The sequence below is a fragment of the Tenrec ecaudatus genome, chromosome 5 (genome assembly GCF_050624435.1).
Source record: "Tenrec ecaudatus isolate mTenEca1 chromosome 5, mTenEca1.hap1, whole genome shotgun sequence".
NCBI classification, from domain to species: domain Eukaryota; kingdom Metazoa; phylum Chordata; class Mammalia; order Afrosoricida; family Tenrecidae; genus Tenrec; species Tenrec ecaudatus.
The window spans coordinates 34,149,345-34,161,592 of NC_134534.1; the positions used below are offsets into that span (position 1 = coordinate 34,149,345).

Consider the following 12,248-nt stretch of genomic DNA (forward strand, 5'->3'; position numbering starts at 1 on the left):
ATGGACTGATATGGGACATGCGGGCTAATCCAGACTTAAGGATTTGATCAGAACTGGGCTGGGATGTTTTCTTAATATATAATTACCCTTTTATATAAAGCTCTCTCTTACATATATATGAGTGTACTGGATTTGTTTCTCTAGTCAACCCAGACGAACACAGATGGGTTGCTGGCATTAGATGTGCTTGTTCCCCATGGGCATGTTGCTTGTGAGACTTCCGTAGAGTTTGGATGGTTTTCTGGGTTTGTCCTTAAAATATCATTCTACGCTGAGACTCCTTATTATGGGACCAGTGAGTGTCCTGTTGCCCTATGAAGTAGTCTAGAATGATAGGTATTATTTGAACGACAAACTACCTAATTGTTTAGATCGAAGTTCCTTGGCCCCAGGGGAACAAGTAGTCCATAGGCACAACCCCAAAGTGGCCCTACACACGGCAGCCCCGAGACAGACGGGTCACATCGTTCCCTGGCGCTGGCCCTGAAGAGTGGCCGAGGTCAGTAAGCCTGAGGCGTATGGCTGATGGGCTGTGGCTGAGCAACTGCCTGGGGTCTCTCATGGGTTGTCCTCACACACAGTGTCTGTCTGTTTCTTCTTCATTCTTTCCAGGACTGGAAGCCAGAAGTGAATCTGAAGAGACAAAAAAGGTACATGGAGGGCAAGAGTCACTTCAAATGCCTCTCGGGGAAAGTTTTCATTGCGGGGCTACCAGTGTGGGGGAAAAAATCTCAAAGACTTTTTCCAGTGGGCCCCAAAGATTACGGGGTACCCTGTCTAGCTTATCCTTCCAAACTGCCCCGGGCTTTCACTGTCTTGCGTTCTTTCGGAAGCTGTAGATCATCGGTAGCAACAAAACCAGTAATTCTTGTCCTTGAACATGCTGATGAATTTTGCCCTGTTCAATGCGATGGACTCAATTTCTACCTGCTTCGTGGAGGAGGCCAATTCTGCATCTTTTAAATGAATTCATTTGAACATTTCTGGTGGCCTGGGTGTGGGGGCATACGTGTGTTTGTGTGTGTGTTGAATCCTTTAAATTTACTGTAACTTACTGTTACTATCTCATGAACATTATACAAACTAATTGATACATGTTTGTCTAAGAATCAAGATGCTACAATTTAAACATATGTACATTATGTATGTTATACATGTTATACAGTATAAAATTGTAAGGTGTGTGTTTGTGCGCATGCATGCACTTATTTCAACACTGGAAAATGCACAAATTACTTGGAGTTTACTGAGCTGTACTATATAGCTTTTATTTTCTTTGTTGTTTCTTTATCCTTGACATGGGAAGGCAATTTTATTGGGTGGTTGCTGTGGTGGTGGTGTTTCTATAATGTGTCTGAACACACACACTGAAAACAAGTGTTTTGAAGGCTATCTTTAGGGCTATGTGGAGAAATCTAGGAGCCTTCAACATTACACTGGAAATGCGAGATTGGAGACTATTCTGAAATGGCCTTTTCATTTGCTCTTACAACTGAATTATTTCCTAAAGTAGAACTTACACCCCTCCCTTGGCCTCACCTTTGTAAGATACAGACTCAGTTTCCTTTTGACTGGTGCCGGCAGCTGCTCTGATCGTTTCTTCAGTAGCTTTGCATGTAGGTATCGGATACGCTCCCTCTCCACACTGGGGTAGAAGGACGTTGCCACCAGGATTTTAAGTTGCATGAGGATGGAAGACAGCAGTCCCAGCACCACCAGCGTGACCAGGATAATAATGAGAAGCGCCCAGGTCTTAGACAGAAGGAACTTTGGCTCAGGGATGCAACTGGGTTCAAACAGCGATATGTGGAATGAAGAGTCATTGACGATGTGTTGGAGTCCTTCCACCTACGACAGAAGGAGAGAGAGATCAAGCTCCACGCCAGCCCTGCCTGTCCTCGAGACTGCGCTGCAATCTCTAACGCTTGTCTTGAAAGGCACGGCGAAGGAGCCAGATGAGCTTATTTTGAGTTATGATTGGGCAAAGAAGAGCTGAGTCTTATTCATAACTCATGCAGCTTTTGCCGACTCTTGCAGGTTTTGCCGACGTGAATTTGTGGAGCTGTAGAGTTCTTTAAGAGAAGGTATCAGGTAGGCTTGTCTAGTCTATCCTTCCGGCGGAGTCACGGCAGAGTCAGACTCTGAGCAGTCCGGCAGCAGAGAAAGCCAAGGATTCTCCTGACAAATTTGCTCACATGGCCCATTTTCATGGACCATCTACTGCTCTACTTCCAGGCACACCGAGCTGAGGAAAGATGATCTTGACCCGACCTGGAGAGAAGGTTGTTCGGGAATCATCATGCCTTAAGATCCACACATAGCCGTCAGTCTGGATAGAGAGCCCTTCCGTTTGTTGTGAGCTTACAAAGATGTTTAGGTAGTAAAATATGTTCTAAGCCAATCTTTTAGCATTTGTTATTGTTTTGTGTCATCCAGTCCATCAACATAGTGACCTTATGCAGCAGAAGTGCACGGCCTCCCATGGTTTTCTGGGCTGTTACCTGTAGACACCCTGTAGAGTCCCTGTGTGGCGTCAGACTGCCACCTGAGTGGGGACCATTTACCCCTTCTTAAGCATTCCCCAAACTCACTGCTAGCAAGTCAATTCTGACTCCTGTCTACCCGAGACTGTAACTCTACTGGAGTAGAAAGCCTCGTTTTTCTCCCTTGGAGTAGCTGGTGGTTTCAAACTGTTGATCTTGGGATTCTCAGCCCAATTCATAATTCACCATGCCCCTGGGGTTCCTCTTAAGCACTTAGAGGGGTATTATTTTAATTTCATTCTTTTCCAGGTTAACATGCTGAGCCTAGAACATGCTTTTCCGAAGGAGACTCTAGTATCCTGTTTGGGGGGAAGAGTTCTTCCAAAGAGGATATTTTCTCATCGCTGTTGGTCGTTCAGAGGGATGCTTTTCTTCTCCTCCTTCTTCTTCCTTGTTTGAAGGCAAGAGAATGCCAGTTGTCCTCACTGGGACTGACACAGAGGACAGAAGATGACATTGAGCTACCCAGCCAGGCCACCAGCAAGATCAGTGTGTGTTGATTCAGCGCTTTCTTTCCCCTGACCTGGGAAAGTCATTTAATCTCTCGGTGGATTTGTTTTCTAATTTGGTAAAACAGGAATTAATGGACCAGATCTTACTCCCAGTGTAAATTAAGCACCTTGGGGATGGCGTATTAACCTTACAGAACCAGAGTACTTAGTACATTATTATCACCCCAGTGCAGCAGAGCCCTGGGGCCAGGCAGAGGTAAACAGCAGCCCCCTCCAAGAACCCAGCCACACCCAGAGAACAAGGTGCACCCTGGGCCCCCACCTGAGACCTCAGTACCAATGTCAAGGCCAATCTATCATCCCTGGGGCACTGGCCTAAGCAATGGGAAGCTTTGTGCTGTTGCTTCTTTTTCTTATTAAAAGGACAGCCTGCCCACAGTTCAATAGAGAGATTTGGGTCTCCAGAGCAAAGGCAGGGGCTCTTTTAAAATCCTGTGGAAGAAACAAACACATGGACTGAGTCAGTGATGAGAAATCCTGCAATAAGAAAGCAGCGGGGGCTCTGTCTGCGAAGAAGTTAATTTAGTCTAGGAATCTAACCAGGGATTTGGCAGCTGGGAGTCGGGGTTTTATAAAGGTTGAGTCAACAGTTTCTAACGGGGTTGGTCCAGGGTAACGTGGAAGACAAATTAAACTTTTGAAAAGTGTTGAGCAGGAGACTAAACAGTACCCTGATGTTTTTAGAAGGAGCCACGGTGCTGCAGTGGTTAAGCATTCAGCTGCTATCCCAAAGAGTCTCGGTTCAAGGCCACCAGCTACTGCCTGAGAGAAAGGTTTGGTTCTCCGCTGTCGGGAAGATAGCGGGGCCAGCATGTCCTGGCCTTTTAGCTGGGTGACCTTGAGTGGTTTGTCTAACGTTGCACTGCCACATTTTAGACGAAGCTTTGTCTCACCCTCACCACAGCCCCACCATGTGGCCATGTGGTTGTTGCCATGGACCGTGGAGTGGACTTTGACCCAGAGCTACCCCAGGTGATAGAGTAGAACTGCCCCCATTGGATTCTATAGATAGTCTTTCAGGGGGAAAAGCCCGGTGGGCAGTGTTGGGGCGGTGGGGGGACGGGACCAGTAGTAGTTACTCGCTGAGCTACTACTCGCTGAGTTAGATGCTTGGTTGGACCCATCGGCTGCTCTGGAAGAGAAGGATATGGCCGTCTGCAGAAGGGGTGCGAGCCTGGGAACCCCGGCAGGGCAGTTGGACTCCATCCTGCAGGGTTACCAGGTGTGAGAGCCAATGCTGGAAGCACACAGATGGACTCTCCAGCCTGCCCATTTGCCCTCATGCGACATTCTTGTCTCCTGGGAGATGCCTGAGCGATCACATGGCTGAAAACATAGTAGGTGCTCAATAAGCTCACTAGGACTCAGAATTGGCTGGATGGCCAGGAGTTGCTCAGATGCCCTCCAGGGCTCACCTTTCACCAGGACCAGCAAAATCCGGGTCTTTCCCCTCCTCCTTTAAAACATTTATTTTAAATCATATAAAAATGAGAGAGAAATATGGGCCCAAAGGATGATTTTTCTCCTGCCTGACTTTTCCTTGGCACATCCGCAGGCAGGGAGGAGACCAGGAGCTTCCAAAGGCTTCCTGGGAGAAGGGCAGGGCTCGCCAGTCACCAGTCACGTGGAGCCGGCCACTGGCCTACAGCTCCTGAAGGAGCGAGCTTGACAGGCGTCCCCTGGCAGCAGCCTGCTCCAGCACCCACCCCAGTCGATCATGTCAAGTGTGAGGACAGGGGAGTCACCTGCCCCAGGATGGAAGACCCTCCAGGGCAAGAGTCACCTTTGCATCCACAGCACCCAGGAAAGTCCCACATAGATTTTCCGGTAGAGCATCACCTTCGAAAGCTTCTGGGCCTTTTGGATTGAAAAAACCATCTGCTCCCAGTGCCCCAACCTTCTCTTTCAAAAAACAGAGTGAACCACAGAGCGAGCAGGAGTGTTGGCTGTGCAATGAATGCCCCAGTTGCTGCTAAGAGCCATTTCCACACAGCGCGCTCTCCTGAAACAGACAGACCTGCCCGGAGGGAGCTGGAGGCGATCCTCTTGATGGGCAGGAGCCTGCGGGAGTACAGTGGTGGGTTCCAGGCTTGGCTGCTGGTCCAAAGATCTGCAGTGGGAATGTACCACCATTCCCTGGAAGACATATGAGGCTGTCTTTGAGGTCTTGGAATCTCAAAGGGGCCTGTTCTACTCTGCTCTGGGATCGCAGTGGGTCAGAATGGACTTCATGGCAGTGGGGGGGGGGGTTCGTCATTTCTGGAAGCAGAATCAAGTGTTTGGCCCCCAGAGCTGCTGGGTGGGCTCAAACCGCCAACTTTTTGGTTAGCAGCTGAGCGCTGCTCCACAGTTGCAACACCAGGGCTCCTAAGACAAGACACCCAAGAGGGAAGTAAAGAGAGAAGGAGGGAGAGATGAAGGGGGAAGATAAGCCTCATACCATGGGGAATGTGGGAAGGGGAGATGGAAATGGGTGCTTACCCTAGCCACCCCTCAACCTGCCACAGGTTCGAAATCCTTATTTGGCTTCTGTTTGAAGCACTACTTCCGTTATCCAAGCTGCTCCGAGAGTCTGGAGCAACAGGGCATCTTGTAATTAACTGAATCCTTCAGGGGAAGCAGTGTGCTCTGAGCAATCACTGCTGAGAGAGCCCAGGGGCGGGGGGGGGGGGGGGGGGGGGGGAGAGGCAGCAGCCTAGAGAGGGCGGGCATGGTACCTGCTGAGCTGCTGAGCCGGAAGAAAGGGAGAGAGGATGTGTGGATGCAGCAGGAGCAGTCCGGCCCTGGGAGACAGATTTGCTTCAAAGGGGTGGGGCCAGTGGACCCTTAGGAGCCACATCTCTGCAACTTCCCCTCTAAGATGTCCCTACAGCCCCAGCGCTTTCCATCGCATCAGCTGACAGGGAGGAACAATCAAGGGCATGGAAGCAACATTTGTGTTTTCTTGAGTTTGCTTTAATGTGCGCCACCTCAGTCTTCACCCACCCTGGGACTACCCAGGTCCTCAGAAACGGCAACACAGACGCAGGGGAAATGGAAAACATGAGAGATGGGGTCACACACCCGAACAAACCCAACTTCCCTGTCAGCATGGGGAAGGAGCAAGAAGCAGAAGGGAAGTGAGAAAGCCAGATTTCTGGAGACACGGGAGCCATCCGCTCAGAGGCAGTGACTGCCATGGGTCATTAAGACTTTCGCAGACTGTCCCATGGCTTCTGGAAGCTAAACTCGGGGTCCATTCTTTGGAGGAGGACAACACTGCTTTGCTCTCTTGGCTACCTATTGGAATTACGAGTGGAGTTTAGTTTTTTTTCAAACCGTCTCGTGCTGGGGTGTGCGCTCAGGTCCCCGCCGACGATGCTGCCCTCTGTGCTGCCAACCAGGGTCAAGGGACCTGGCCTTGTAGCGCCTCAGCCGGAATTTCTCACAGAGCGGTCTACGGGCCACCTCACTTGGAATCAAACGGCGTGTTTATGAAAAGCACTTGCAGATTAACACAGAAGTAGAAGCTCTTATTTTGAGACCAAGAGATGTGTGACCGGAACTCATCGTTGCCCTCTGCCTAACACACACACACACACACACACCCCACACACACAGTTACTTAGGAGCCCTGTTTAGCAATCACCCTCCTAAAGTCAAGACTGGCAAGGTTGATAAAGAACTCGGGGTGTGTCGTGAGTTTTTTTCTCAGATGAGGTGCCTGGCCCAGCGTCTACTGACACAAGTCTGAAGGTGAGCCGAGTCAAGTTCTGAATACTGGCTCTGAGCGCTCATTTTCTCGAACCCCAAGGCTGGTGGTCTGAACCCTCTCAGCCATTCTGTAGGGAAAGCCAGGTGACCTGCTTCCCGTACAGATGACAGCCAAGCAACCCCTCTCAGGCAGTTCAACTCTGTCCCACCGGGTCCCTGTCAGTCAGAATTGGCTTGATGGGGACTTAACAGCAGCAGCAGGTTCTTTCTTCTTGTGAATTAACTTCATAGTGAACCTCAGAGATGCTTCTCCCTATACCGTGGTGCTTGGGGACTGGAGGAGGCTGATAAAGAGCCCCCAAAGATACCAGGTCCTAATTGCTGCAACCTAGCACTGTTGTCTTAGTGAGTAAAAGGGTCGGTGAAGGCTGTATGTAGTGTAATGACACGTCTCCTGAGAGGGGAGCCCGAGGGCGTTTTTAGGTGCGCAGAGGAGATGGTGACGAGAAGCTACAGCAGAGAGAGAGGTGCAGCCACAAGCCAAGGGGTGCCAACCTCCAAGGGAAGCTGGAAGAGGCAAGGAATGGCCTCCAGAGGGAGCCCTGGCCTGCCAACAGGAGGCTGATGTCAGCCGAGCGGAAACGGATTTTGGATTTACCTCCTCCAGAGTGAGGAGGAAATGAAAGGGGGTTATTTGAAGCTGCCCCATTTGGGAGGCTTGGCTGCAGCCACCACAGGAAACCAACACACCACCCCCAACTCTATAGCATCATAACCTCGCAAATGGAATTCCATTTCATCAACGGGTGCCAGACCCCATGCCTGGCACTGGGGATTCAAAGAGTAAACAGACTGTGTCCCCACAGGTGGCCTAAACGGTGATCTGATGGGATGCTAACTGACAAAGCTGACGGCTGTGGTGGAGTGAAGTCTCTTAACACGGCTCCTCTATCCATGTCTCTGCAATTCCCACCGAATGATTGGGTGGCACTACACAACTAGAGTGTGTGAGACACTGACAGACCGCATTAGTCCGTTTGGGTGGCCGGTCCCTTCTGCATAAGAAAGCTGGCTCAAAAGCAGGAACAGAGAGAGTTCTCAGGACCATCAAAGAAGAAGAGCCACCAGCAGAGCATGCTGGAAATCCCTCCCTGAAGTGGTGTAGGCAGCATTGCCATGCCCAGGCCAGAGGCCGAGACAAGGAGACCACGAGACCCAGCAGAGGAGCAGCCAGAGCTATGAGACTGTGAGACACAACAGCCAGTTTGCCACCCAGCCAATGCAGCCAGAGGCCCAGGAGCCATGAGGCTGAGAAGCTAAAGACTTGGCTGTTGGCTGAGGGCAGCGTTTGCTTTGGGCCCTTGACCATATATATTCATAAGGCTTTCTGATCCTGTAACCTGTTCACTTCCCAAATAAAGCCCCTTCATTATGAGTGTTGTGTGTGGTCATTGCAATAGGTTATGGAACCGGGGAGAGAAGCAGAGTGCTGTGGGCAGAAACATGGGGGTCCGAACAGGGTAAGAGACACATGGAGGGCGAGGCGTGTCTGACATCTGCCTTGTGGGACTAGGCCTTAGGTTGTGTGTGGAAATGGATTCTCTTTGGGCCTCGTGTAGCTGGAGGTCAGCTATGGCTGTGTTCATGGCCGTGGGAACCCACTGACTGGCTCTGTGGCGGGGAGGTCAGATGCTTACAGACATCCTCCCTGAAGGCAGTGTCACCCCACCACAGGGATGGCCTGCTCCCTGCTGCTGGGGACAATGGATTACTTCTCCCTGAGGCTTGCAACTATTAGCTTGGCTCCTGTAGGTGGAATTCATACCCTACAGATAATGGTCTCTATCAGTTGAGCCAGGGAACAGGCCAAATTGGCTCTGTGACATGCAAAGTTAGGCTGCCATCCTGTATCTAGGAATCCACCCATCTTGCCACATGTATACCCCCAGCCCCTCCTCTTCCTATTGCGTGGATACCCCTAGATCATCCCCTCCCATTACTGTATTCCCAATAGCAAGCCCCTTCCTGTGATGTGGGTCCTCACCTGTAATTAGGGAAGATAAAAGCCTGTGTTAACATTAAAGACTGACTCTCTCTCTCTCTCTCTCTCTCTCTCTCTCTCTCTCTCTCTCTCTCCACGTGGACCACCAAGCGGGGCTGAGGTAAGCATGCTACCACGAATTGTGTCTGACTCCATTCATTTCAATATTTCTCTTCTATCTCTCATGCTCTCTATAACTTTACCATAATCTTTACTTATTACCACTGTGCAATTGTGCCTATCAGACCCGTAATGATGTGTTAGGGGCTGGCTTCCCCTGGCAGGCTCTGTGGGAGAAAGACCTGGTAAACTGCTTCCATAAAGACCCCAGCCCAGGACGGCCAGCAGGGAAGTTTCACACGGGGACGCTGTGAGTGGGAACAACAATTGTCTTGGGATGTCCACGATCTCTTGAAAAGCAGACAAGCAAGTAGCTATGAGACACAGCAAGAAGTATCTCCACTGGGGAACGGATCGCAATGATCAGCGTATAAGCCCCATTCCCCAGGGGACGAAGAACAGAAACAGGGGTGAAGGGAGACAGCAGATGGTGTAAGACAGGAAAAGAGGAGTTACTGATCATTTATCCAGGGGTCACGAGGGTGGGAGGGTGAGGGAGGGAGGGAAACAAGAGGAGCTGATGCCAAGGGCTCAAGTAGAAAGCAAATGCGTGAAAAGGATGATGGCAACAGATGTACAAATGTGACTGATACAATTGAGGTATGAGTTGTTATAGGAACCCTCAATAAAATGATTAAAAAATAAGAAGTGTTCCCACCTCCCTGGCCTCCTGGCACCTACCTCTGTGTGGAGTTTTAAGTGAACCTGAAGCTCTGGCAAGCTCCGAAAGTGTTTGCTCACAGAGAAAATGAGCCGATACAGCAGGTAGTCCACAGCTGCGAACAGCACCCAGATGTAGAGATGACTCAGCACAGGGAGGAGGAACAGCCCCAGGCGTCTCCTCTCCCGGGGAGTCAGACCGACAGTTGGGATGACCACATAGGTCTCTCGCTCCTTCTTACTCAGCGGGAGCACACAGGGCTGCCGGTGGAGCCTCCTGCTTTCGTCAAAGCGAACAAACTGTCTGGTGATGTAGATGTTCTCAAACTTCGAGCCACGAGGGCCCACGAAGCGCTTCATGAAGAGGCCAGTGCCAAGCAGGACCAACACCAGCCCAGCGGCGGCGAACAGGCTCCGGCCCAGGGAAGACAGCGCCTCGGCGGTCGTCATGGTTTGGTATACCGCTCGCAGGACTTCGCCTCTGGTGTCATTAAGCTGCGCCCTCACCGCTTCGCTGGGACTGAAAAGCGAGACCACCAGAGTTTGCTTCCACGAAACAAGGTCATCGAGGAGACTTAAGGGGTGAGCAAGGTCATGAAGCCACTGAATGGCTTCGATGTATCTTTGCAAAAGTGGGATGTGTAAGGAAAGGCTCTTTGCCTTGAGGTTGCAAGTCATGCTGTCCAGAAGACCTTTGAAGTTCTGAAAAAGATTCTCCACGTGCCCAAATACCGCGATCCCCGTGCCAGCCGCCATCAACGCGTTCCTGCCTTCACGCAGGCCACAAGAGAGAAAGAGGAGCACAAGGAAGCACCGTGCATGCTTGCAGCAGCACAGCGGGACACACAGGGCGAGCCAGGAGATGGTGAGCACCAGGCAGGACGGCAAACGCCAGGAGAAGGCCACGGAGAGGAAGCTCACAGAAAGGAGAGCAACGAAACCGCAAACACACACGTGTCGGAGGAAACCCATCCATCCGGGGCTCCTCGGAGACACATAGATCCCCCAGAGACTCAGGAAAATCCCCGTGGCTCCAGTCCAGAGACTCATGCTCTCTGTGCTCCTGGAAACGAAGCAGAAACCAAGGTCAGAAATGGCTTTTGAAAGTCTTCTAAGATTTTTTTCCGAATGGCATCAGGGCAGACAAAGTGCAAGCAAATCTCCACACATCTTGGCCCATCCCTGTAGCCACACCCTGTGCTACGTGACTCTCCAGCTTCTCCTCCAAGAAACCCACTGCGATTGAGTTGATTCCAACTCACTGTGTCCCTGTGGAGTGTTTCTGAGGCTGTAAATCTTGACGGGAGCAGCCGGTCTTACCTTTCTCCCTCGGAGTGGCTAGTGGATTTGAACCACCAACCTTGCACTTTGCAGCCCAATGCTTATTGAACAGCACTACCAGGGCTTGTCTTCTCAGACCAAGAGGAGTGAGAAATGGCTCTGTCACAAGATGAGGTCCATGTCTCCATTTCTCCCCTGGAATAGGATACTCCATGGAATGTGACAGCCCACGAATCCTGAGCTCATGACCTGATTCTGCTTGTTCTTTGGGGAGTCTACGACAACCTTGTTTAAAAGTTCCAGATGTATTCTTTTCAAATCATTGTTGTAATAAATCGCAACGAACTTAGTGACCCAAAGGAATACATTGTCATTCTCTTACACTTTGACAGATCAGAAGTCTAAAATACATGGGAGGGTGGCATTCCTTCTGCAGGCTCTAAGAGGGGTCCCATTTCCTTACCTCTTCTAGTTTCTAGACCTCAGAACAGCAGTTCTCAACCTGTGGGTCACAACCCCTTTGGGGGCCGACCGACCCTTTCCGATTCAAAACAGTAGCAAAATTGCAGTTATTAAGTAGCAATGAAAATAATTTGATGGTTGGGGGTCCCACAACATGAGGAACTGTATGAAAAGGTTGTAGCCTGAGGAAGGTTGAGAACCAATGCCTTAGAGGCTGCGTGCGTCCCATGGTTCATGGCCCTCTTCTGTCTCCACAGTCAGCAACATAGCATCCTTTCTTCTCTGACCTTGCTTTCATTCTGACGTCTCTACAGATCTGATCCTCCTGTCTCCCTCTCAAAGGGCCTTTGATTTATCCAGGACAATCTCCCCATCTCAGTACCTTTAATCATATTTCAAAATCCCACCTGCCATGTAAATTAGCATAGTCACAAATTGCAAAGATTAGGACATGGGCGTCTTAATCCTTGGACTACCTATACTGTTAGATGATGTCAACCGCATGACCAGGCAACCGCCAGACATGTGAGAGAGGCCACCTGAGACCAGCCAGCCGCAGCTAACCCACCAGCTAGTTGATCACAGATACATGAGGAATAATAAAGGTTTATTATCTTAAGCCACTGGCTTTTAGGTGATGGCTGGTTAGCAGTTTGTTCACTGATAAAGGCAATGATAGAATTTTCACAATAGTTGAAATGTAGCCTGTCCTGATGAGGATAAGGCTGAAATATCAATAGACTGCATTATGGAAGATCACACTCTGTAGCCATCTATTTCCTTGTGCTCCGATTTTATAGACCAGAAAACATATCAAGGGCATCCAAACCTAAATGTGGAATTGGACTGAGCCCATTTTAATCTCTTCTCGGTAACCGTTGCTTTTGCTTCTTTTTATTTTGATTATTCTAAAAATAAACATAACACAACATTTGT

At 50.0% G+C, this 12,248-nt stretch overlaps 1 protein-coding gene across 2 annotated transcripts; it reads right to left on the reverse strand.

Annotated features, from left to right (window-relative positions):
* Positions 1-467: 467 nt before the first annotated feature.
* DCSTAMP (dendrocyte expressed seven transmembrane protein) lies at positions 468-10,619 on the reverse strand. 2 transcript variants are annotated; one of them, XM_075550596.1, is made up of 3 exons: positions 9,591-10,619; positions 1,540-1,848; positions 468-633 (listed from the first exon to the last, which is right to left on the reverse strand). In XM_075550596.1, exons 1-3 carry the CDS (start codon positions 10,617-10,619, stop codon positions 559-561), a joined length of 1,413 nt encoding a protein of 470 aa, XP_075406711.1. In that variant the 3' UTR covers positions 468-558. The 2 variants fall into 2 exon arrangements, with proteins under 2 accessions (XP_075406711.1, XP_075406712.1); XM_075550597.1 differs by having other exon boundaries at positions 1,540-1,841; positions 9,587-10,619.
* Between the last annotated feature and the right edge of the window lie 1,629 nt (positions 10,620-12,248).

Coding starts and splice junctions, on each gene's coding strand:
- DCSTAMP (XM_075550596.1), bottom strand. CDS start 10,619: ATGAGTCTCTGGACTGGAGCCACGGGGATTTTCCTGAGTCTCTGGGGG. Junction 1,849..9,590: donor ACTTAAAACTCCACACAGAG/GTAGGTGCCAGG, acceptor CTTCTGTCGTAG/GTGGAAGGACTCCAACACAT. Junction 634..1,539: donor TGAGTCTGTATCTTACAAAG/GTGAGGCCAAGG, acceptor TTGTCTCTTCAG/ATTCACTTCTGGCTTCCAGT.